General features: G+C 34.1%; 4 protein-coding genes across 5 annotated transcripts; 2 read left to right on the forward strand and 2 right to left on the reverse strand.

Moving 5' to 3' along the window:
- Nucleotides 1-359: 359 nt before the first annotated feature.
- Nucleotides 360-3,427, reverse strand: LOC100260883 (protein cornichon homolog 4). The gene is made up of 5 exons (XM_002279298.5): nucleotides 3,215-3,427; nucleotides 2,265-2,446; nucleotides 1,678-1,800; nucleotides 1,503-1,568; nucleotides 360-573 (listed from the first exon to the last, which is right to left on the reverse strand). Exons 1-4 carry the CDS (start codon nucleotides 3,284-3,286, stop codon nucleotides 1,541-1,543), a joined length of 405 nt encoding a protein of 134 aa, XP_002279334.1. The 5' UTR covers nucleotides 3,287-3,427; the 3' UTR covers nucleotides 360-573; nucleotides 1,503-1,540.
- A 3,348-nt stretch (nucleotides 3,428-6,775) lies between these two features.
- LOC100266090 (proteasome subunit beta type-1) lies at nucleotides 6,776-10,742 on the forward strand. The gene is made up of 7 exons (XM_002279230.5): nucleotides 6,776-7,036; nucleotides 7,159-7,266; nucleotides 8,338-8,419; nucleotides 9,449-9,578; nucleotides 9,664-9,806; nucleotides 9,901-9,987; nucleotides 10,388-10,742. Exons 1-7 carry the CDS (start codon nucleotides 6,990-6,992, stop codon nucleotides 10,460-10,462), a joined length of 672 nt encoding a protein of 223 aa, XP_002279266.1. The 5' UTR covers nucleotides 6,776-6,989; the 3' UTR covers nucleotides 10,463-10,742.
- LOC100245470 (uncharacterized) lies at nucleotides 10,726-12,237 on the reverse strand. The gene is made up of 7 exons (XM_002279190.4): nucleotides 12,025-12,237; nucleotides 11,882-11,938; nucleotides 11,671-11,796; nucleotides 11,515-11,590; nucleotides 11,324-11,416; nucleotides 11,116-11,229; nucleotides 10,726-11,029 (listed from the first exon to the last, which is right to left on the reverse strand). Exons 1-7 carry the CDS (start codon nucleotides 12,159-12,161, stop codon nucleotides 10,976-10,978), a joined length of 657 nt encoding a protein of 218 aa, XP_002279226.1. The 5' UTR covers nucleotides 12,162-12,237; the 3' UTR covers nucleotides 10,726-10,975.
- Nucleotides 12,238-13,032: 795 nt separating this feature from the next.
- LOC100250596 (ATP-dependent DNA helicase 2 subunit KU80) lies at nucleotides 13,033-23,758 on the forward strand. 2 transcript variants are annotated; one of them, XM_019225745.2, is made up of 13 exons: nucleotides 13,106-13,252; nucleotides 14,075-14,129; nucleotides 14,790-14,882; nucleotides 15,286-15,337; nucleotides 16,928-17,059; nucleotides 17,682-18,085; nucleotides 20,060-20,346; nucleotides 20,469-20,664; nucleotides 20,753-20,959; nucleotides 22,299-22,466; nucleotides 22,557-22,883; nucleotides 23,141-23,271; nucleotides 23,365-23,758. In XM_019225745.2, exons 1-13 carry the CDS (start codon nucleotides 13,155-13,157, stop codon nucleotides 23,423-23,425), a joined length of 2,211 nt encoding a protein of 736 aa, XP_019081290.1. In that variant the 5' UTR covers nucleotides 13,106-13,154; the 3' UTR covers nucleotides 23,426-23,758. The 2 variants fall into 2 exon arrangements, with proteins under 2 accessions (XP_002273349.2, XP_019081290.1); XM_002273313.5 differs by lacking the exon at nucleotides 14,075-14,129 and having other exon boundaries at nucleotides 13,033-13,252.
- Nucleotides 23,759-24,334: the final 576 nt, after the last annotated feature.

A 24,334-nucleotide genomic window follows, 5' to 3' on the forward strand; every position in this document is an offset into this window, starting at 1 on the left:
ATTGAAACACATCTTGACCCCATGTGAATATGATGTGTTAGGACATAGGACAGTGATTTTGACCTCATAAGTATTCTATCTCAAGAATACTAAATCACACTAAGTTTTATGTAGATAGAATGGTATCTAAGCAATTGAAAGACCCAAATCAGAGATAAGTGTCACACTGCATCAGACGGGAGCGGTTTTGTGCAAACAAGCAGAAGCACAGGGATTCCATCATAAGTTTATCGCGTCTTAACTAATATACAATATAAACAAACTCGAAATTATGTATAATTCACTTGCATATCAAATAAGACATTAAATTCTGTGTAAATACAATTGGATGAGAATCTAGCATACTGAAACAGATTGGGACAGCACTATCTTAGCAGCAGTTTTACCATTATGAGTGAGAAAATTTTGAGTAAAAGGGAAGAGCCCAAGTATTAAAAGGCACATAAGGCACTACCCAACATGATGTTACAACAGTGTGGAACATTGTCAGTAAGTATAAAATTCTAGCTAGATTTGTAAAAGCACTATGATCGCAGGAGTTTGTACCTCAGACTCATCATCGCCAGAAACAACCTGATATTAGCCAAGATAGTGATCAGATACTTGAAGAATAAGGTAATATGCAACATTGTAAAAAGAGACAAGAATCAAGGACAGCACTGCATGGTTATATCTTGTTTTACATAGAATTTGGAGTTCCGTGCAACTTCATATGATGAACTCTTGTATTACCTAGTTAGTAAAAGATAGCTCAACATTGAGACTAAGAGTATTTTCTTTTCCAGAAAATTCACATTCTTTCTCTCTCTCTCTCTCTCTCTCTCTCTCTCTCTCTCCTCTGCAATTCCCATATCTTGCAATAATTTCTGATCCTCCATCACACTCCACAAAAGGAAAGTATCTTCAACTGAGAACCAACCAAGGCAACCATATTAAGTACAGTTGGATGGGTCAATTCTGAAGTAGAATTGCCTGAGACCTGGGTTGAATATATGAGAACCAACCACATTTAGTTCTAGGAAGAGGAAGAATGGACCAACCAGGACCAAGTTGCAACCCATCTATGCAGAAAACATATACCATTTCTTTTAATATTTTACTTCATGCTTTTCATAAATTTGAATTAACGGGTTCCTTAAAAAAAAATGCTAAAACCAGACCTAGATTAGTTGAATCAGTTTTCCTTGGACTTCAGAAGAATTTGGTTTAATAGAAGAATCAAACAATGGCCCAATCATCAAATCGGTTTTAATTTTTATAAAATTGTTCCATGGCAGTTAGAGGTTAAAATAAGTCCAAATCCTTGGCTCCTGAAATAGAATTCATACGCTTTCATGCAAAATAGAGGACCAAAATCAAACTGAATTCATATTTGCAAGGGAACAATAAGTCCTTTCATAATTTTGCATTCTTAAGGCACATGAAATAAAATAACTTCATTTCTATAGTGTCCAAACACCCCTAAAAAGAACAAAGAAACTCAAAGAGTATTGGATACTTACGTGGGGAACACTTCATAGAAGCCCTGATGCTTGATTAATCATATGCCTCCGATGCTCCAAATCATCCTAACAAGGAGAAGAATAGAAAGGATACATCAATTTAAAAAGTTGCTAGAAAGATTTGAAATAGTAATTATTAAGGGATGGATCATAATCATATAACTTGTCACAGTACCAGAAAATAGAAGTGGTTAGGAGGACGATAAGATGGACAAGCTTAAAAATCCGTAGCTGCTTTTCCCGATTCAACTGGTTAAAGATTTCAGTTACATCTAATAAGTGCTGTCTCCGCATATACCTAATCATGGAGGAAGTATAAGTAGTCTGCTTGAAGCATATAAAATGATACAGGAGGAGTACTGAGATGACCATTTAGCTCATTATTAGGACAAATATGACTTTAATAGCTCAATTGCCTCGATCATTCCTTGATTTTAATGGGAAGGAGTAATGTTTCCCAAGAAGAACCACCTACTGAAACATGCTTGACAACCATAACTTCAATGCATATGTCTGTTCCCCTGTTTAACCATACCCATCTCTTCATGTTCAACCATTTCCCATTAACTCCTAAATTATGATCAACCCCTGATGATTGTATGCAAATCATGTAATAATTTTCTGTCCAACAACTAATAAGCCAATCTGGCATCATAGTTTTTGCTTTTACTTCATGTGGCAATTCTCTGCTTGACCAAGTCCCAGTTTATATGAATGTTTTAACGCAAAAATGATTGGAGAAATTGCTAGAAAGAAACTCACAATCTGACATTGTAGTATAAGTATGGGAGAGAGACCAGAAACATAAACCAATGTCCTGTTACAAGATGGATGAGGCACAAGACTCCTTGAATGATAAATTCGGGCAAAATAACTCTGTTTATCCGGGATGATGAATCATATGGGTTCATATAATCGAACTCCAAGTCGGCCAAGCACATGAGCTGCAATCAACATATTTAAATATGAATTTTTGTATTCCTTGTCAAGCCAATTGGAAGGCAGGAATGAAACAAAACCAACGGAATGTCACACACAATTCAAACAGCTAGCAAAAGGCTTTTTCAGATGCAATGGCATTCATAGATTACAAGATGAAACCACCATGTAGAACACAATTCTGTGATCATTTTTTCATAGCATACCTGAATTCTTACTATAAACTAAAAGTTTCTAAGGGTGCCATTGAAGTTCTGTAATGAATTCCAATCTGAAAACCCTCAAAAGGGTGTGCTTGGCAACAACAAAAAACAGTTGTTTCTCGAGTGTTTGGTGGGGCATTTTTAAAAACAGTTTCACGGCAACATTTTGGCGTTTCAAGAACAAATTCAGGACTTAGCAGCTCAAAACAATAGGAAAAAAGGACAAGTTTCAACAGTATGATGATTGTTTTCATGCTGGACAATGATTTCAACACCTTAATGCAGATACCCAAAATTTTGATTTCCATAGAATTTAACATAAGCCACAATCCAAGCAAATTCTTTAGAACAACAACATACAAAAAGAGGAGAAACCCAATTCCCAGTAGAGAAACTGGGGGGGGAAAATGCTTTTGAAAAGAGCAACCACCTGGAGCAATGTTTATGCTTTTGAAAACATGTTTTCATATGGGTGGTGTTACCAACTTACCATAAAACAATTCTGGAAAACAAAAACCAGGAAACAGAAATAGGTAAAAAGGTCCAGGGTAAAATAAAAAATAATTTAACCTGGTACCCGATGAGGCCAACAAGAGAGCCATGGAAGAAGAAGGACAAGAGCCATGACATCAGGTCTCCCATGGCTCCTTAGCTAGCCCCCCACCTCTAATTCTCTCTATCTCCTCTATATTTTCTTTAGTTACTTCAATTTTCATCAATTGGTCACATGCCAATGACCTTCCCACACCTACGGGTTATCATCTACGTTTCCAACTTTTCTTTCCTCTTTTTAGCTTTTGCTTCTGTGGTCTTCATTTATTTTCTCAATTTTCTTCTTCTCCTAATCATTGATGGGAGAATCGTGTTTTGGGCCGGTTGGACCCAAAATTTAACATTTGGTCCATATAACTTCCATAATCAATAAAAATGATATAAGATATTAAAAAACCAATATATCCTTCAAATTTTTATATATTACCTTTTAAGGATATAAAATAGTGATGAACTAAAATACCCAATGACCTTCCACATAAACTTTTTTTTTGTCTTTATTGCACCATTATTCATGCAACCATAATAATTCTATTTTCACAATTTGGATTTTTCATTGTTTTTTAAATTTTTTTATAAATAATTAAAAATCAGTATTTTTTCTATTTTAAATTATAAATAAAGAAAAATTATGTTCAAAAACTATTTTAAAAAATACTTTCTAAAAAAATAGTAATGTGATTTATATTTTTTATATTTTCTTTTTGAAAAAACATTTAATTGAAAAATGAAAACTATTTTTAAAAATAAAAATTGAAAACCTTGTTTAGTACTATTTTTTATATAAAAAGAATTAAATTTCATTTATTGATTATCCATTTTTATTTTTTTCCATTAGTTATTTTAATAAAAAAAATATAGTATGTTTACGATTAAACAAAGAAATTGATCAATTATGTGTTTTTTGTGGACTATCTTTTACATGAAAAATAATTAAATAACTAAATTATATATATTTATTACTCTTTTTTATTTTATTTTCTTTATTTATTTTTTGTCTAATAGAAAATTTTAATATATCCATAATTAACAAAGTAATAAATCAATTGTGCACATTTTAATCTATTAAAATAAATAAAATGAAATAAGTAAATAAATTTGGGGTTATTTATATTTTTTAACATATCTTATATCAATAATTTTTATAGTTAAATAAATTTTTTATTTTTTTCTTTAATTCCAAAAATAAAATGAAATAAATAAATAAATTTGGTATTTTCTAATTGATCTTATATTCATATTTCTTATGGTTAAGTAAATTTTTTATTCCTGTATTTCCAAAAATAAAAGGAAATAAATAAATAAACTTGGCTTAAATAATAGTTTTTAAGTAATTTATTTGTCTTATTTTTAATTACATTTTGCATTGAAAATAAAATAAAATAACATTTTATTTGTTTTAATTATTTTAAATGTCAAACTATTGGGAACATAGTTTACACACTCATGTGGATATAATTTATACATATATATGAAATTTATACTATTATACAAGGTTATTACACTAATTGTATAAGGGGTGTACAAAATTGTACATTTTGAACAACCTTTTTTTTTTTCTTGTTATCTAAGGATTATATGTTCTCCTACCACAAATTCTTTTATTTTATGTATTTTATTTAACTCGCATATAACAATTCAAATACTTACCTTAATAATGATATTTAGAGAAAAAATTTTGTTTTTACGTTTTATATTATTATTATTTTAAAATCAAACCATTGAAAACATGGTTCACATATCATATATGACACATAATGTATGATTATGGATGAAATTTGCACCATTGTATAAGGGTGTTATATTAATTGTACAAGATAAATGTTCAATTGGACAAGATAAATGTTCTAACTATACAAGACAAATGTTCAACTTTTTTTTTTTGTCTTGTCATCTAAGGATTGCACACTCTTAAGGTACGCATTCCTCTATTACACACTCATCTTATGTACTTTATTTAACTTGCACATGATAATTTGAATACTTATCCCACTAATGATGTTTGAAATAAAATTTTGTTTTGTATCTTTCACTATTTTTTGAAACAAACCAATGAAAACATGGTTAACCTACTTATGGGTTATACATTGAGTAGGGAGTATATGAAATTTGAGTAACTGTACAAAGTATTTACACTAAGTGTACATGACAAATATACTAACTGTATAATGGAGTACAATACTATTATTTGTGAAGGGTTTTAATTAATTTTGAAAAATTTGTTTGTTTATTTCCCTTAACCGATAATAAATGACATTCCTTACACACATTGGTTAAGCATACATTCATCTCATACACTTTATCTAACTTGTATATGGTCATTTGAATAGGTATCTCACTTATGATGATTGTAAAACAAAATTATACAACAATTTTTCTTATTTTTTAAAACCAAACCAATGCAAACATGGTTAATCGACCTATTGTTAGATATTCATGAGATGATCTATGAAATTTGAGTTATTGTACAAGGGTGTACAAATTTATTTTTTGTTAAAGATTTCAAGTGATTTAAAAAAAATTTCCCATTTTTTTCCACTCAGATTTTCCCCCCACTCAAATTCTCTCACTTAAGAATTGTTTCAAATTTTATTTTTAAATTTCATCATCAAAATTTTGTAATTGCATATTTTGTTTTTGTAGTTTTAGCGATGTTCTTTCTTTCCACTAATTTTTTTTTGTGAAATTTTATCAAAATGATTTAAAATTATAATCATATTTATCAAATTTTTTTACTAAGATTATCTTTAATTCTTTTAATATATTTATACTCATTTATTTAAAAAATGAAAAACTAATTTTTTTTTTTGTAAACATGTTCTATTACCTTTAAAAAATTGGATAAGTTTGAAAGTCAATAAAAAAAATTAAATACCACTTTCAATAATTTTTAGATAAAATTTTCTATAATATATTTTATTTGAAATTTAATTTCTAAAGTTTAACTAAAAAATCGTATTAACAATTTTCTTGTTATGAGTCAAAATACTTTGCATTAGTCTATCTAGATAAGAAAAATTATTCATATTATATTAGAACTTCATATCTTAGTTTTTTTTTAAAAAATAAATTTATCTTTTTAAATTTTTTAAAATAAAAACATTAAAAATTAAAAAGCTAAAAGGATATATATATATATATATATATATATATATATATATATATTAAAGTGAAGTGATAGTCAATTTTTAAATTTTTTAGAATATGGTTAATATGGAAAATATAAAAAATAATTAAAAATAAGAGAAAAATATAAATGAAAGGGTAGTATAAATTTAAAATAAAAAATTAAAATTAAATTAAAAGATAAATACAAAAAAATAAACAATATTTGGATGAAAAATCCATATTTTTTTATCATTACTTATAATAAAAGCAAAAAGATTCTGACAATAATACATTATGAATTAATGAAAGATAATATATTTCGTCTTAATTTTTATACTTTATTTGAGTCTTGAACTTAAATATGCATAATATATAGATCAAATGTTAACAACCGGGCCCAAAACACAATTCTCTCATCATAGATTCAGCCTGAACATAGCCGGTCCAAGCCAGGGTCAAAATGCTTGGCTTCGTGCGTTACGCTTGGGCTAAGGCTGGTGGGCTCATTAAACGACGTCGTATTGGGGTCCTACCTTTATGTCCTAGGAATCTGGCTAACGACGTCGTTTCATGAACGTCTTGCTTGAAGGAAAAGAAAACCGGATCTGAAGTTATAAACCTCTCCATTTGGTTCTCCCCTCAGCTCAGTGCCCTAATCTCTCTCGCTGTCTCTTTTCATTTCACAATGACGAAGCAGCAAGCTAACTGGTCTCCTTACGACAACAATGGAGGGTACTCTCTTTCTAAACTTTCTCTCTCTAGACTTTATCCCTTATAATGTATATATCGATTAATTGATTGTGATATTCGATGGTTGAATGATGATGTTGTTTTCGTGATATATGTATTTGCAGATCTTGTGTTGCAATTGCAGGTGCCGATTACTGCGTCATCGCAGCCGATACTCGGATGTCGACCGGCTACAATATCCTCACTCGCGATTACTCTAAAATCTGCAAATTGTACGCCTCTTTATTTTTTTCCTATTTGAGACTCTGTTCGTAAAAACATTGATCGAGTTGGTGGTTTGATTATTCGTTTTTTTAGCGTTTTGCTCAATTTGTGAGGTGTGATGTCTGTTAGATGAAACTCTGAATTTTCTGAAAAGTACTGGTGGAATAGATTTGGAGCCCGGGAATTTAGGAAAATGAGATGTTTTAACATTTCTTTTATTGTTTAGGATGAGAATTTGGACTGGTAATTTGAAAACTGGGCATAGGAAGAAGAAGAAATATTTAAAACTTGGCAAAGCTTTGCCATAAATGGGGTAATTTGGATTTGGTTTAGGAAAGTCAAATTGAAAATTGGAATACATTGTTATACTTCACTTCAGTTTAAGGAGTTTGAACGTTAGGATATATTCCTGCAATGGACTAGAGGATCCACACTCAATTGAGTCATAGAAAGAAACTAATCAGTGCACACAGTGGATTGAAATTTTGGAATTGAAGGTGAATGCTAGTAGTAGATTCACCTTTACTGGTTGAAAATTGATATGTAGCCAGACACGCATGCGTGCACGTGCACACACACACAGAGACTGAGTCAAGCCCTCTTTCTGTTATAAACACATAACTAAGATTTGATGAACATTTTTTTCCCCACCAATTACTGACCCACAAACGAATGCCACATAGGAGTTAGGCTGGTTTAGTGAAAGTCCACTTAGTTTCCGTTGAGATACCCAACAAAAATCTATAATGCCATTTGATTAACTAAGTTGTTGAACCATGATATTTAATAAACTTAAAAGGATTAAAAATTTTCTAGGCAGATCACATATGGCCTTAAAAGAATGTTGGTTCAGAGATGTGGAAGTTGTATCGCTTCTTTTTCTGTGGATGGGTGACAGCAATTTATCATAGGTTATTTTATGAGTCTTCATTAGCCTGCACTTTTGTTCAGCTGGTTGTAGTATGTGGAACACTTTACCCATTATTTATGGAGAATGGAAAGAGGTTTTTAAATTGTTATACAAAGTTCAGTTATACTAAAGCAGTGTTTTATATTGTTCTTTTTTCTCAACCTTGCAGAGCAGACAAATGTGTAATGGCCTCATCTGGATTTCAAGCTGATGTAAGAGCTTTACAGAAGCACTTGGCAGCTAGGCACTTGGTGAGGTTTCATAAACATTAACCATATAGCACTTTTATATTATGATCCATTTTTTCCTAAAGAATATGAACTTTTTGGAGCATGATAAGTTCAAATAAACTGAATATGAAGTATCCATTTTTAATAGCTTCTATTCCATTTATGACATTATTGTGCTGATCTAAATGTGATCGGTTTGCCTGAGAATGCTTCACTTTGTCCAAGCATCAAGTTTTATTGGTTGAAAAGAATGTTGGATGCATACATTTTTTAGAGACCAAGAAAAACAAGTTCTTGTATTGTTTGAACTTTGGAAATTGCAGTGTCTGAAGCGATGCCAGAAGCTGGAGTTATTATTGAGAAGCATGATTAAGTCATAAGACCAGTAAGATAATTAGAAAAATTAGACAGATTATGGATTTCTGATGTTGATTTCACTAGAATTTTTTTAATCGGAAAGCAAGCACCCACTGTCACTCATGATATTGTGGGAGTAGAAAAAATAAATAAATTGTAGTAATTTTAACTACTGAGCTTGCTCGCAGATGAAACAGTGAAATTGTGGTCCAATTAGGCTATGGTGGGGTTATAATGATTAGGAAACTATGAGAGGCCTTGGTGATGTTATGATGATTAGGAAACTGTGAGAGGCCTGAGGCCTGAAGCAAAATTAATCAATTTTATCAACTAGTGGAGCTCCTTGGTGGTTTGTTTTCAATATCACGTCCCCTGTTTAACTTAGCCATGATCATCTCATTGTCTTCATATAGGCTATGTTTGCTTGAGCATAATTTTTGTGATATATTCTATTGTCATTCTTAAATAAAATTCACATTCTTTTGCTGAAACCGATATTTAGGATCTATTATCATGTTTGTTTTATCTATCAAAAAAAAAATAAAAAAATTATCATGTTTGTTCTAAAGGACGCAACTTTCTAGTTTTCAGCACACAATCTTTCATTGCTTGGCATCCAAAAATTGTAAAGATGTAATATGAATGAAATGTCTCATTGCCTTTATTTATTTTTATTTCCTGATTTAATTACAGATCTATCAGCATCAGCACAACAAGCAGATGAGTTGCCCTGCAATGGCTCAACTGCTCTCCAACACCCTCTACTATAAACGTTTCTTCCCTTATTATTCTTTTAACGTTTTAGGTGGCCTTGATAATGAAGGTAATGTGATACAAACTTCTGATGCCAGCTATAAGCCTTCTGTCTGTATTAAGAAAATAATATCCTTTATTTTCATATACTTCAGGAAAGGGTTGTGTCTTCACATACGATGCTGTGGGATCCTATGAGAAGGTTGGATATAGCTCCCAAGGTTCAGGTTCAACACTCATCATGCCTTTCTTGGACAACCAACTGAAATCTCCCAGCCCTCTTTTATTGCCTGCTCTGGTGTGTTCTTAAAGCTTGTTGCTTTGTTGATACATTTGCTCCACTGGTTAATCTTCCATGTGTGCCTGCTCTAAAATCCAAACTACTTGTGCAGGATGCTGTTACTCCTCTCTCTGAGCCAGAAGCAGTTGATTTAGTGAAAACTGTCTTTGCATCTGCAACTGAGAGGGATATATACACTGTAGGTTCTTTTCTCCACCTACTTGAAAGTAACATTTTTCACATAGAGCTGTTATGCTCTTTTAACTATGTTGGATCCTTGAAAGTGCTTCAGGTTTCTTTAAGGGTCCTTTTGGACTATACTGATTTTCATATAGGCAGTTTGCATTGCAGCTCAACCTCTAAACTAATTGCTCATATAGCAGTCGATCTGGATCTATATTTTGTAGGACACTTGGATGATTACTAAAATTATTACTTGTTGAAAAATTATAATCACTACTATAACATGAGACTGAGTGTCTTGAGTACTGGTATGATAATGTTGCATTGAAAGAGAAGCATATGTGATTCATATGTTGTAGCATACAGTTCATCCATTCAATACGGCCCTCTCCAACTTTTCTCTGGATGTTTTGCAGGGAGACAAGCTGGAAATTGTCATCTTAAATGCTAGTGGAATTCGTCGTGAGTACATGGATCTTAGGAAAGATTGATGGTTCAAGTGGGATTGGAATACGGAATGTTCTCAGATGATAGCTGTTGGGACGAGTCTCTTGATATCTGCATGACTAATGAATTATCAGTCCTTTAGCTGCTTGCATTCCAATTTGAACACAAGTTTTCCTACTTAATAGAAATGTTGCAACTGTGACACCTCTGTTGGAATTTCAGTGCTTAGCATGATATTTTTTGTCTGCAGTTTGCTCTATATACATTTTATCTAAGTTTGGGATTATCGAAAATTATATGGGAAATGTTTCCATTAAAATGCAACGCTACTTCCACCTCTGAGTAGAATAAAGTGTCAAGTCTTTGAAAACAACTCATGTGATTCTCCAAAAGAATATGAAATCTCGAGCATAGATAATCTTTAAATCTAGGATGCATCATTCTTGTGAGTTGCACTGGAGTCCGTATAACAAATTGCCCATCACGAAAAACCATAGTTATGTTCCATTTTGGTTTTCCCCTCTACCAAAAGATCAGGGAAGGAGCAGATTTTTTCCTCATATGCTGTCTTCTGAAGCCCATCCCTTTTTTTCTAGCTCTAACCTCAATGCCTGTAATGAATGCCGAATGCCTTGTTATTTGGCAGAATGATACGTAGGGCCCTACACAACATGTTGACACTGTGGGGGAAGCTTACCTTGATTCTCTTTCGATTCACCTCAAAATCAAAGTTTCCCAGGCGAGATGCGGACCTATACTCCACAATAGGCTTCTTACCAGGTGGGAACCAAAACTCCACATCATCCACAATCTGCTTGCACACAAACAAGTAACAATGCTCAGCAAGTTCATAACACTGTGATTTGATATTTGGAAAGTAATTGGGAGTGGTAAGAGGCACCTACCCCTAGGATGGGGCTTTCATATTCAACGTGCACATAATCATCTTTCTTCTCCACTATTCTTGGTGTATACTTATCTGGTTTAGTTGTTTTTATCTGCAAATAGGCATTTAGCTCCTTCCAGTTGTTGAATTAAAAAAAAGATACTGGCCTTAAAACTTTCCCAGAATATATAGACCCTCTTAGGCTCTTACCACTTGAAGAAGCTCCTCCATTGCCTCTTCTCTTCTCACTGCCTTTCGCCTCCTTCCTCTCTCTGGATTGTAGTTCCTGTAATACAAAAATCCGCTCACTGGCATATTTGATTGACTATTGGATTGGGTACCCAAAAAGAAACGAAGGCCACATACCAAGGAGGGGTATAGTGGATTAGATCACTGCTGTTCTCGGAAGTGGATATGCAGTTATTAGTGGCCGGACACAGTGACAGAGACAGTGTGTTCTTCTGCACCCCAAGGTAATCAGGCTTTTCTCCGCTACATCACCAAATCTCTCATCAGTTCTCTAATCCATATTCTCAACACCAAATCCAGTCACGTCTGAAAGCAAAGAAAGAGTTACCTGAATTTGAAGATGGCGCCGAGCACAGCTATTTCGCTGCTCCTCAGTATTATTTCTCTGACAAGAGATGGAAATTTGGGTTTCAGAGAGAGAGAGAGAGAGAGAGAGAAAGACGGAAGAGAGAGAGAGAGAGAGTGGATTACCTTCGACTGATTTGGTGAGTGCGTTTATCGGTGTTGTTTTGCTGCAAAAGGATGAGGCGGGGAAGGGTGGAGCCATTGTAGAATATGGTGTAATTGCGGTAGTAACAGCGGGTGAGTGGTGATGACAGTGAAGCCATTGTTGGAGCTCCACTCCTTTCCCTGCTCTCTGCAACTTCGAGCTTCTCCTTTCATTCGTTTATCTTATTCCCACTAAATACAATATTTGCCCATACGAAGATATTACTATGTTGCATCCTGAAACGACGTGGTCCAGGTATTTTATGAACAAATTCAAAAAAAAAAAAAAAAAAAAAAACACAAAAAACGAAAAAAAGATAAAAGAGGATAAAAAATATTTTTGAAAAATAGTTTTTAAAAATTGTTATCCGATTTTTATAAAATAAAATTTTATTTGAAAAACTAAAATATTTTTTTTTACTATTTTTAATGTTTAAAAATAGCTTTTTATATTTATTGTTTTATTTTAAGTTATTTTATATATTTACATAATTATTTTTAAAAATACTTATAAAAAATCAAATAAAAATAATATAAAATAACTAAAAATATTATTTAATAATACTATTTTCTATTTTCAAAAACAAAAAATAAAAAATAGTTTTTTATTATCAAACGTAACCAAAAAGTCTATTTTGAAAAATAGTTTTCAAATAAATTCTAAGGTATTTTTTTTTGTTTTGAAAAACAAAAAAGTGTTCAAACATTTTCGAATTTAATAAAACTAAAAAAAAAATAGAAAATATGTACATTTTTTGTTTTTCCAAAATAATAAAATTAGAAGTTTATCCAATCGGACTAATTTTAAATTTTTTAACATTCTTATTCTATTGAGAAAACAAAACAATGAAAAAAATAAAAAATTTGATTAAGCATACAATTTTAAATGGTTTTTATTTATTTTTATTATAAAAAATGCATTAAAAATTATGATTGTTTCTAATCATTTTATTAACTTAATGAATATTTGAAAATATGTTTTGCTTAGAAAAAAAGAAAAAAAAAGCAGCAGCTGAGACAAACGGTCCCTAAGTAAAGCTCCTCTAAAACGGAACCGTCTTATAATTTAGTCATTTTCTTACAGGGGCGGGTAGAAGAAACAAAGAAGATGCATGTCAACAGTTTTTAACTTTTTAAATAAAACCCCATTTGGGCTTCTACAAGAAGCTGAACTCCCTCTGTCTCATCCTCTAGAATGGCTCGAAATAAGGTGATTTTCACTAAAATCGAAAGCTCTTTGCTGCTGTAGTGTTTTGTACCTGTATTGATTTTGGTTTTGTGCAGCAGTCCGCTGACACTTGTTTTTGTTGGTTTGAAAATACATAAAATGTTCCAGATGATGCCTCACTTGTCATATCCTCTGTTGGGTTATAGGGCTTTCGATTTGTTTGTGTTCTTTATTTGCTGATTTTGAATAGCAGAGTTAGTGTTAATATACGAGTTAAGTTAATTAAGCTGTGAAAATAGGGTGACTCTGGTCAGAGTTCATTGTTTGTGATTGGGTTTCTGCTGGTTTGGATTTGGCTTTAGGGGTCGGAAATTTTTGTGTATATTTATTGTGTTTGCTTCGTTTTAATAAAGGGGGTTGTAGAAAAATGGAAATAATTTGGGGGATGTTTCATTTTCAGATATATATTTTTTTTTGGGTAAAAAAGAACGCAGAAACTGGGAAACATTTTCTGATGTTCTTGGAGAAACTGGTCCTTTTTGGGGAAAAGGGTTTCTTGGAAAGACCTTGCTGAACAAATCTTCCACAGTTTTTCTCTTCTTTGGGTATGGAACCAAGCATGTCTTTAATTTTTTTGCTAGCAGGTTGGTCCTAGCTCAGTGGCAATGGCACTTGATTCTGGTGTGAACTAGGGCATCCTGATTCTGGTCTGCTTGGGTGCTGCTAATCTTTTTCAATTCCTATAAAATGGCCTGCAAAAAAGATACATGCTAAATGAGGGTAGGTTGGAAAATGTGATACATGTGTGATTTAGGAGTTGCCCAGGAATCTGATTGCTCTTTGGGATATTTGTATGTTTTGCAGTATCATTTCTTTGCTTTGGTTTTTCTTTTTCTCGCAAGCTGGAAAATGTTTTAAGGTAGGGAGCTGACCACCTTGAAACTTTGAAGCCATTGCTAAACCAAGTAGCTGGGTGGATTTTTTTTTTAATCTGGCTGGATTTTTGGGTTTTACAGAAACCCATTGATTTTATGGCCGTCAGAATTTTTTTCCTTCCAATTTGCATCTATTCAATAGCTTGTGTTTCCAATAATTATCTGCCCTTCTTGTTGCCTTTTGAGAGTTCTTCTTAGTCACACAGGGAAATGTTGATTCATTTCATCAGGAAAAACAATCATGGTTATAGCTTTTCAACACATCTAGGAAGGCCTGAGTGATAGAGCTCCTACAATTTGAGGGATTCAATCATTTAAATGCTCTATGTGGGGCATGAAACTATGAGTACTTGTTTTTGGAGGAACTATTCCGCTGATAAAGTATTTAGATTATGCATCTACCTATTACTCTAGCACTTAATCTCTTCTGTGAACTTCACAAACATTTAGCTAAAGTTACTGCCATCCACTCTTTAGGAATAAGTAGACAATGAAGGATACTTGGGTGCGAAAATAGGCCGGATCATGAAACCAATTTATCTTCAGATGGTGGCAGTGGAGATACATTCTTTACTGTACTTATTTTTTTGGGGGTAGAATACATTCCTTACTGTACTTACAAATATTATGTATTCCTTTAACAGGAGGCATTGCTTTTATTGCTTGATGTCAGTCCATCAATGCACACTTTTCTGCCAGAGGTTGAAAAGCTCTGCTCCATGCTATTACAGAAGAAGGCACGTGTTTCAGTTTTTAATTACTTTAGTGATCTACTTCTTTGTCAGTTTGTTGTTGCTGTAGTTTTTTTTTTTTTTTGGGGGGGGGGGGGGGGGGGGGGGGGTGGTGGTTGGTTGCTTTTCTTTTCGGGGTAGGGGGTTTGTTTAGGGTGAAGAATGTCATTTGGAAATAGAACTATGTATCTGCAAGTTTATTCTTGGTGGGGGGTGGGTTCAATCTTCTGTTTCAACTTTATGTTTGACTATTGCAGATTTTCAGTTGTTATCCTTAAGATCTAACATGGGGACCTGCGTGGGTTTCTGTTTATGGAATGAAAGAGTGAAAGAGAGAACACCATCTGTTATTTATGGTGTCTTGCCTTTTGTAGAAATTATTCTAATTTTCTCACTGTAATAATTGCAGCTGATTTACAGCAAAAATGATGAAGTGGGAATTGTTTTATTTGGAACTGAAGGTACATTTGAGTTTTTTACTGAATAATCATTTACATGTTGATGCAATATATGTTTTTTTTTGGATAGGCAAGAGGCAAGATATTAATAAGCATCAAAAAAGGCGCACAAAGTACACAAGATGTATACAAGTGTGCTACAGGGCAGAAGAAGAAGAGAGAAAATAAAAACTCTTCCTCCCCTTACTTGCACTCTAACCAATTGACAAAATCTACCATAAACATGGACACATCCTCTAATCTCCCTTTGATCCACTCCAAAAAATTACACATAAAGAAGGAATTAATCTTTTGATTTGATAACTCAACGTTGTTAAAAGCCCTAATATCAGAATCTATCTAATATACATCATTTGATCTTTGCATGCCTCACAAAAAATCAGGGTGTTGTCGGAAAACAATGGGTGAGACATTTCCACTCCCTTGCCACTGTTACCTCCCGATTCCCACCTTAAAACTTGAGATGAAACCCCTCTCCCTTACTCTTACTAGAAGTGGCTAAGAGTCTCCATCACCATAACAAATAGAACACCATTTAAACCATCCAGTTCAGTAGGAGTACCATTAACAATCACTCAGTACCTATCTGTTGATATACACCATTTAATCCACTTTTGGCCAAAACCCATTTTCTCCTAAACCGTAAGCAGCAAACACCAATTAACATGATCATAGAGCTTAATGTTAAGTTTGCATAGAATGCGATTAGAACAACTCTTCAACCTTGAATCAATGACCTCATTTGCAACAAGAACACCGCTCAAAACTTGTCTCCCTTCAATAAAGGCATTTTGAGAGCTAGAGGCTGCCCTGCACATCTATTTGCTACTGCCCTTTGGTAGTAATTTGTGCAGACTCTCCACCAGACTAATTGGCCTAAAGTCCTTCAAATCTCCTGCTTCACCTTTTTTTTTTTTTTTGAGATTAAGATCAAGAAAGTGGCATTTAAACTTCTTTCATGAGCCCTTGCTCATAGAATTTCCTTAAGAATCCCAACATTTCACTCTTTACAAAGTCCTAACATAGCTGCCAAGGGTCTATAGTGAACGCATTAGGTCCCGGGGTTTTATCCCCATTCAAAGCTGGGAGGGCAGGGAAAACTTCCTCCTCTGAAAAAGGCAACTCCAAACTCCTAGCTTCCTTTGCTCTCAAATGCAACTCCAAACTCCAAACTCCAAACTCCTGCTCACCTATGTTTTTCATGGTTTGAGTTTGTGATGCAGAGAAGCTATTTCTGGTTGGTACTCAGCAGTACCAAGCAACCTGCCAATTGCATTAGACAAAAAAAAAGAAGTGAATCTTTTATTTGTTATTATCTAAATGCATTGAGGTAGTGTAAGAGTGAGAAAATTAGAAGAATCAAACTCAATCTACGTTGTTTTATCTCTTGGTACCTCATACCAGGTATGGTGTTTCTCACGTATATAACATTCAGAACATCAATAATCTCTTCCAGTAATGTTGGTATTGTACTTAAGCTACTGCTGATTTTCAGCAAAGTTTCATATATTATCAATGTTCCTATTCTTGGAAAGATGTAGGATTAACTAATTACAGAAATGTTGTTAATTCATACATTCCTGGAATTCTCAGATACCAATAATGAGCTGACAAAGGAAGTGGGAGGATATGAGCATGTGGTGGTCTTACGACATATCAAAGTTGTTGATGGTGATCTTGTTGAAGCTTTACAGCAGCTTCCACGAGGAACTGTTGCTGGTGATTGTATCCAATAGTTTACATAGATTACTTTTGTTAACACTTGTCTTTAACAAGAGAATTAGAAACCACTTTTTCTATAGTTTATTCTACACAAAATATTATTGCTTCTCAACAGACATTTTCTGCTTTTAGTATTGACATTCCAAAGCTCCTTGAACTCCCAACACAATTGTTATTTTCTTTGAGCAAAGATCAGAACTCTCTTCAATTGTAATTTTTTTGCTCAAGTAAACGAATTTCATTCATGCATTTTTCTCTCCAATGTCAACAGTTAAATATGCTATCCCAGGAATGCATTCCTTGTTTTATGTTGTTATTCAAGTCTTAACTAATTTTACTCATGATGTCAAGTAATTTAATAGGTCCTACACAGAATATCAGCTAATGTTTCAATTTTTAAGATTGCCTAGAATTGCTTTTGATACGATGAAGTATATTATTTCACAAAATTTTCCCATTTTAAATTTGGTAAATTTTTAGTGGTTCTCATTGGAAGGTGTAGGGGGATACTTCTTGATATTATTCTGAGGCAACAGTTTAGAAAGGAAGTGAGCCAGTGAACTGCCAATTGCTCATATTTAGGCATCATATTTTCATATCCTTGATTCCCTAACTTCATTGATAGTTCTTGATGCCATTGTTGTTGGGATGGATATGTTGATAAAGAAATTTGGATCTACAAACAAGGGAAAAAAACGTCTTTGTCTTATTACAAGCGCACTATGTCCTATCAAAGATCCTTATGAAGGAACAAAAGAAGATCAAATTGGTACCATTGCTGAACAAATGTCTGCACATGGCATGAAACTAGAATGTATAGTTGCAAGGGGGAGGCTGAGTGGCAATGTGGATATGAGAATAATGGATGAGAATGATCTTCTGTTGAAACTATTTTCAACAAAAACAACTGCAAAGACACTGTATGTTGAGACTCCAACTTCATTATTAGGTGCCCTTAGAACTCGAAGCATAGCACCTGTTACAATATTCAGGGGTGATCTTGAACTAAGCCCCAAAATGAGGATCAAGGTGAGATTTATGGCATGTTACCCATATAATCGTGAAGTAAACTTAATATTTTTATTTACTGTTAATTGTTCCATACTGTTTTTTCCTACCTATGAAAGGAACTATGTATTTTAAAGGAGATTAATAACATGTATGTATGTACATATCCATGTAATGAACATCTAATTGTGTGTGTATGTGTACCTCTATTTATTTATTTATTTGTTCTCTTCTTCTTTGCTTTTTTTTTTTTTTTGTGATTAATAACTATGTTGCTCACTTGCTCTTCAAGCATTGTAATGATTGTCACATTGTATCATATCAAATCGCAAATAGTTAAATATTCTTGTTTCAACTATTGCACCTTCCTATGACTACCCTGATGCCTTTGGATATGTCATTGCTAGATCCTGGGCCTGTGCATTAGCTGTTTGTCTGGCTGTGTACAGAAGAGGGCATGCAATTGCATTACAGTTCATGTTTAGCTGTTCCTTTACCCTGGTATTTATTAATTGCATTTCATTAGCATTCTATGCCTCTAGGCATGCTCTAATATCAAATCAACTTGGTCCCCTACGTAAAGCATTCCTGTTGAAGCTTGTCATTGCTTGATTTCTTAAGGTATCGTAACATGAATCTATATTTCTGTTTCAAAGTAGTAGTTCTATCTTATTAATATTCTGAGAGATAAAAATTGTTAGTGTTAATCTCAATTGTCAACAACGTTATAGGGGCATGTGCAAGGAAATTCTAGATACTGCCATCGCTATACGATTAGTAACGAATCTTTTGATTAAAACCCACTTAGAAAGTGCCAATTCTTTCTCTACTAGGAAAACCAATATTTTATATATAAGCACCAATCAAAAGAAGGAGTGCATCTCTAATAGGAAGTGCCAATTGATTTTAGGAGACATCTACAGGTTCTTGTGTAGGTTCTGCCGATCAAGGGAGGTGTAGTGGATGAATGGAGAAGGAACAGAGGCAACATGCTGGCTTGAATGTATAGTAAAGCGTAGTCTGGGGGAGAATGAGGATGAGCTGAGAGCACAGGGAGGGTGTTTCTCAGAAGGAAGTACTCCAGAAAATCTGAAGTCCTGGGGTGCTACATGGGCAATTTTGCTCGTCAGAACCAATAGCAGCTTGATCATGCTGTTATTACAGATATCTAGCTGCTCAGTGCTAGATGCTGTGTTAGAAAGGCCAGTTAAGGCTGTGGGTTGACAGTGTCACCAAATGGAGGTTGCAGCTGAGTTACCTACAGGGAAAATAATTGCTCCATTACTAGAGGAGAACTCTCTTTCCCTACAAGCGAGTGGTAGAGGTTGATGCAGCCTCAGTGGGCTGGGGCTGCTTTAACAAACATGTAAATAAAAAGGCCCCTCCAGGCATTCTATTCGTTGGAGCTGGGGTCAATATTACTTGCCATTGACAAGTTCCAAGCTTACTTAGCCTCAGTCATGCTCCCCAAGCCAGTGTCTAGCAAGTAGCCTTATCTGTGGTGCCTGGTGTTTTGTCACACTGGCATGCAGTAGTCCTGAAGGAAAAGAAGGCCTTTGCCAGAAAGTCACCAGGGAAATGACCTTGGAGACTTCAGGATTGTGGTGCTGTTGTTTTTTGCCAAGTTCAGATAAGGCACCCTAGTGCAGGTGATCAAATGGGCCACATGGGTATTGCCTTTTGATGGGATGGGGGGGGGAGATCATGCCATATGGCGCTTTGTGATGCCAGAGTTTGCATTGTGTTGGAACCTTGTGACCTTCTCTAACCAACTTTTGTACGCTTAATAATGCCAGAACATCTTATTAATTACTATGTAATTGCCATTCTTGCTTATATGTTTTGGATGCTTCCTTCATATTCTTATGTTTGTGTTCTTAATTGCTATTACGTTCCACCATTGCAACTTCATGCATACAAGTGTAACATCATTATTTGAAAAAAAAAAAAAAAAAACTTTGAAATTCATTTTGTTCCAACTTTGATATGGACTAGGTATGGGTTTACAAGAAAACGGCTGAGGAGAGGTTCCCCACTCTGAAGCAATATTCTGATCAGGCTCCTCCAACTGATAAATTTGCCACGCATGAGGTGAAGGTAGATTTTGAGTACAAAAGCGTTGAAGAATCTAGCAAAGTTGTACCCCCAGAGCAAAGGATTAAAGGTTATCGTTATGGGCCTCAAGTTATTCCTATTTCATCCGCAGAATGGGAAGCTGTCAAGTTCAAACCAGAAAAGGGTGTGAAGCTTTTAGGATTTACTGATGCTTCAAATGTAATGCGGTAAAATTAGCCATCCTTTTACTTGGATCCATATGATGTAGCATTGGTTAATGCCAATTAGAATAATTAGGATCATTTGGCTTACTTGTTTCTTTCCTCCTTATCTGTCTTTCATGTCAAAGCCACTATTATATGCACGATGTCAACATCTTCATTGCTGAGCCGAGCAATACAAAGGCCATGCTCGCAGTTTCTGCCTTAGCAAGAGCAATGAAGGAAATGAATAAGGTAGCAATTTTGCGCTGTGTATGGAGACAAGGACAGGGAAGTGTTGTCATAGGGATCTTGACACCCAATGTGTCTGACAAAGATGATATCGTAAGTTCTCATGTGCAATTTTATTACATCCCTTGAAGTTGTTGGTTGGTCACATCCCTTAAGCAAGCTTGTTGGATTTGCTGCACAGCCAGATTCATTTTACTTCAATGTACTTCCTTATGCTGAGGATGTTCGGGAATTTCAGTTTCCATCTTTCAGTAATCTCCCTGCATCGTGGCAGCCGAATGAAGAACAGCAAGAGGCAGCAGATAACTTGGTCAAGATGCTTGACCTTGCACCATCTGGCAGCAAGGAGACTCTACTGCCTGATTTGACACCAAATCCTGTTCTGGAGGTAATTAATTATGTCATTCTCCCATGTGCATATCCAGTTTATCATGGTCCCCAGTAGGATGTGCTAAAAGGATTGTAATTCAGATGTTCTTTTTATCACTTTTATTTATTTATTAATTCACTTATTTTCTTTTGAATGGGTTTAAGGTTTCTCTATTTGTTGTGCTCTTGAATAACATATTCAAGCTAAGACTCATTGGTGTGACTGGTGTGACATTTTCTGGGTTTGATGTGTGCTTTTATTCTGCAACAATCTTGCACCAATCAAAATCTGTTAATTACTTTTTAGTAAAACCTAGTTTTAAGGTGGAAATTATTTGCTTTTTAATTTTGATAATCAACTTCAAGAATAGTTGGAAAGCTAGATTTGATACAGCAGAGGCACATAATTTTTCCAAATTCAAGATCAGCATGATTTTATTTGTCAAATTGTTAGCTTGTTGTCACATTGCTACTATATTGTGAGTATGTTGTGTGTGGGTAAAAACTAAATACTGATTATTTGATTCTTATCTCAAGCATCAAGGCTGTTTAGTAAAACTAACTTAAAACATTTTTTGAAACTATTGACTTTGACATATTTATCCCTATTAATATTAAACTAATGAATTTGTGAGAGAAAAACAAAGGAGAAAGGTTGATGGTTGTGGTAGAAAGTTAATAAAAGGTTGAGAGTTTTGGGCAACAAAGGCATAATTATATGGATGTAGAAAAAATGATTCATTTTACTTGTTACCTTATGTTAGTTTTGATTTTAAGTAGTATTAAGTTCAGACATACGTAGTATGATTAATGACTTATTAATTCATATAGTAATATAAAGTCATTAAGTTTGTTTACCAAATGCCCTGCTTTTTTCAGCTTTCTTTTATGAGCCTATATTTTGAAATCTCTTCTCCTTTGTGGATGCAGCCTAGGAAGCAACCCTGTTATACTGGCTTTGTGTCTTGGACCACTTAGGACTTAATACTTTTCTCCCACTGAAATCCTGCTCCACAATACCCTTGCAGGATTTCTGCAAGACAAACTGACACAATTATTTCGTTGAACTTAGGACATAATTATTATGTTGTATGTTTGGTGTCTCTAGGAGTTACTTCGGTTTTAGGTTTAGAATCAAACAACAAAAAATGAATAAAATTAAAAAGTAAAAAAATAGAAAAACCTCCAGGTGAACCTCTAAACAGCAAGTTATGAACCTGGTGCTGAAAGACAAATTGTTTAAATTCCCTTCTGGAAGATGATCCATGAGAGTGTTTCACCCAGTTTTTGTTTTGCTTCTTAACATGTGTTTCTTTTTATCTGACCAAACTGATTAAATATGTTACATGTGTGGACAGCGTTTTTATCGTCATCTTGAGTTGAAATCAAAGCACCCAGATGCAGCTGTTCCTCCTCTTGACGAAAGTCTCAAGAAGATAACTGAACCTGATCCAAAACTTCTTTCTCAAAACAAGCCCATAATTGATGCATTCAGAAGGCGCTTTGAACTCAAAGAGAATCCAAAGGTTTTTTCATAGAAACACTTGTGCATGAAGATAATTGTGTCATCATATGCCAATCTCTAATTGGAGATTATATTTTGATTTGTGTTGCAGCTTAAGAAATCAACTAGACGATTATTGAGAGAAAGACCATCTGGACTGAATGAGGAAGCTAGTATGGGGGATGGTAGTGATGGCCAAGCCATCAAATCTATTGAAAATACATCTACTGTTGGGGTTGAGAAGATTGGAGATTCAACTCCTATTCAAGATTTTGAAGCCATGATGTCATGCAGAGATAGCCCGGAATGGGTTGGGAAAGCAATTAACGAAATGAAAAATAAAATTTTTGACCTGGTGGAAGACTCCTATGAAGGGGATAATTATCTTAAAGCACTGGAATATCTAGTTGCCCTTCGCAAGGGTTGCGTCCTTGAGCAAGTATACCATCACAGCTCTCTTCTTTCTTGGCTGCATTTGTTGTTTTTGCTTTTTCTGCCTTGTTCTATTTTAAACTCCTTGGCATGATAAATTTTGTTGGTAGTTTCTATTATGTTTGGTATGTTATATATGACCAGTACAATGAATGAACGCAAGGTGCATTAGCAATCTGGAGGCCCTGCACTCACACTGGTGTTTTAACAACCATGGCTAGACAGAGCATGCTCAGTCAAGTTCTGAAAATTTTTCTTGTGCAGGAACCAAAACAGTTCAATGATTTCCTTCACCATCTTTACAAATATTGTGAGAAACATAACCTTAATAGTTTCTGCGAATCTCTTGCATCCAAGGAGATCATGCTGATCAACAAGACAGAAGCAGCAGACAGGTTAGACCACCCACATTTTCGAATGTTCATTGCATCACCCTCATTTCTTTCAGCATTAATGTGTTTTTGTCTCTACTTTTTTTCTCTAAGCAGTGAAGTTACAGAAGATGAGGCTAGAAGCTTGATGGTGAAAAAGGAGCCAAAACTAGAGTAAACAAATTGAGCAGCTCCATGTGAACTTTTGTTGCTTATTGCTAACCACACACTGAGGTCTGACTCCTTTCAGGTGTGTTTGGTATATGGAGCAAAATGGAATTCATGATATGAAAGCCGTGTATTCAACCTACTGTAAAAAAAATATTGGTCCGTACTAGTCATGGTGGGAGGGAGATAGAGCTCAGATAAGCTCTCATAAATGTTATTGTGCTGCTCTACTGAGGGCCTTGAAGAAGTTGGAAATTGGTGCCCATTAGTTATAGCAGTTACAACTAGTGACTTGGAAGAAAGTTGATTTTCCCTCGACTGCAGAGGAGTTGGAAACAGTAAATTGGTTGGTGCCGAGTAGGGGTTTAACTTGGGTGGGTTGCCCGATTCAACCTGAAACCAATCTAATGCTCCGACGAGCTTAGGTTGAATCAATCTAATGCTCCAGCGAGTTTAGGTAATCATTTTTAATAGAGGTTGGGTTTAGGTAAAAGAAATTTCAATTTGAACTTAATTTGGATTCGACTCGGGATAAGGTTCGGACGATCGGTTACATTTATAATGCATATTATTTTATATAATAATATTCATTTTTTTAAATTTTTTTATAATAATATCAAATTATATTATATTATATTAGTTTTACATATATAAATTTATTTTCTTTAAAAATAGTATATATATTTTTTTAAATTATCGTAACATAAAAAATAATTTTAAAACTATGGTAATTTTGAAAAGAGGAGTTCACTTTAAAAAGGGAACACAACTCACCTTCTAAAAGAATGAATTTAATACAAAAAAAATAAACTTATTTTTTTAATGATAAATTTAATATAAAAAGTGAATTCATCTTTTAAATACGAGTTTGGTGTAAAAATAAAATAATAGATGAAAATTGTCATTTTTTATATTTATT

The sequence above is a fragment of the Vitis vinifera genome, chromosome 15, assembly GCF_030704535.1.
Source record: "Vitis vinifera cultivar Pinot Noir 40024 chromosome 15, ASM3070453v1".
Lineage (NCBI taxonomy): Eukaryota > Viridiplantae > Streptophyta > Magnoliopsida > Vitales > Vitaceae > Vitis > Vitis vinifera.

Bases quoted from the DNA above. Each gene is read 5' to 3' on its own strand.
- LOC100245470 (XM_002279190.4), bottom strand. From the start codon at position 12,161: ATGGCTTCACTGTCATCACCACTCACCCGCTGTTACTACCGCAATTAC. The intron at 11,939-12,024 runs GTAATCCACTCT...ATCTCTTGTCAG, and splicing joins ACTCACCAAATCAGTCGAAG to AGAAATAATACTGAGGAGCA. The intron at 11,230-11,323 runs GTAGGTGCCTCT...GTGTGCAAGCAG, and splicing joins ATGAAAGCCCCATCCTAGGG to ATTGTGGATGATGTGGAGTT.
- LOC100250596 (XM_019225745.2), top strand. From the start codon at position 13,155: ATGTCAACAGTTTTTAACTTTTTAAATAAAACCCCATTTGGGCTTCTA. The intron at 13,253-14,074 runs GTGATTTTCACT...TATGTTTTGCAG, and splicing joins CTAGAATGGCTCGAAATAAG to TATCATTTCTTTGCTTTGGT. The intron at 23,272-23,364 runs GTTAGACCACCC...TTCTCTAAGCAG, and splicing joins AAGACAGAAGCAGCAGACAG to TGAAGTTACAGAAGATGAGG.
- LOC100266090 (XM_002279230.5), top strand. From the start codon at position 6,990: ATGACGAAGCAGCAAGCTAACTGGTCTCCTTACGACAACAATGGAGG. The intron at 8,420-9,448 runs GTGAGGTTTCAT...ATTTAATTACAG, and splicing joins ACTTGGCAGCTAGGCACTTG to ATCTATCAGCATCAGCACAA. The intron at 9,579-9,663 runs GTAATGTGATAC...CATATACTTCAG, and splicing joins AGGTGGCCTTGATAATGAAG to GAAAGGGTTGTGTCTTCACA.
- LOC100260883 (XM_002279298.5), bottom strand. From the start codon at position 3,286: ATGGGAGACCTGATGTCATGGCTCTTGTCCTTCTTCTTCCATGGCTCT. The intron at 2,447-3,214 runs GTTAAATTATTT...TGTTGATTGCAG, and splicing joins TTGGCCTCATCGGGTACCAG to CTCATGTGCTTGGCCGACTT. The intron at 1,569-1,677 runs GTACTGTGACAA...TCTCCTTGTTAG, and splicing joins CTAACCACTTCTATTTTCTG to GATGATTTGGAGCATCGGAG.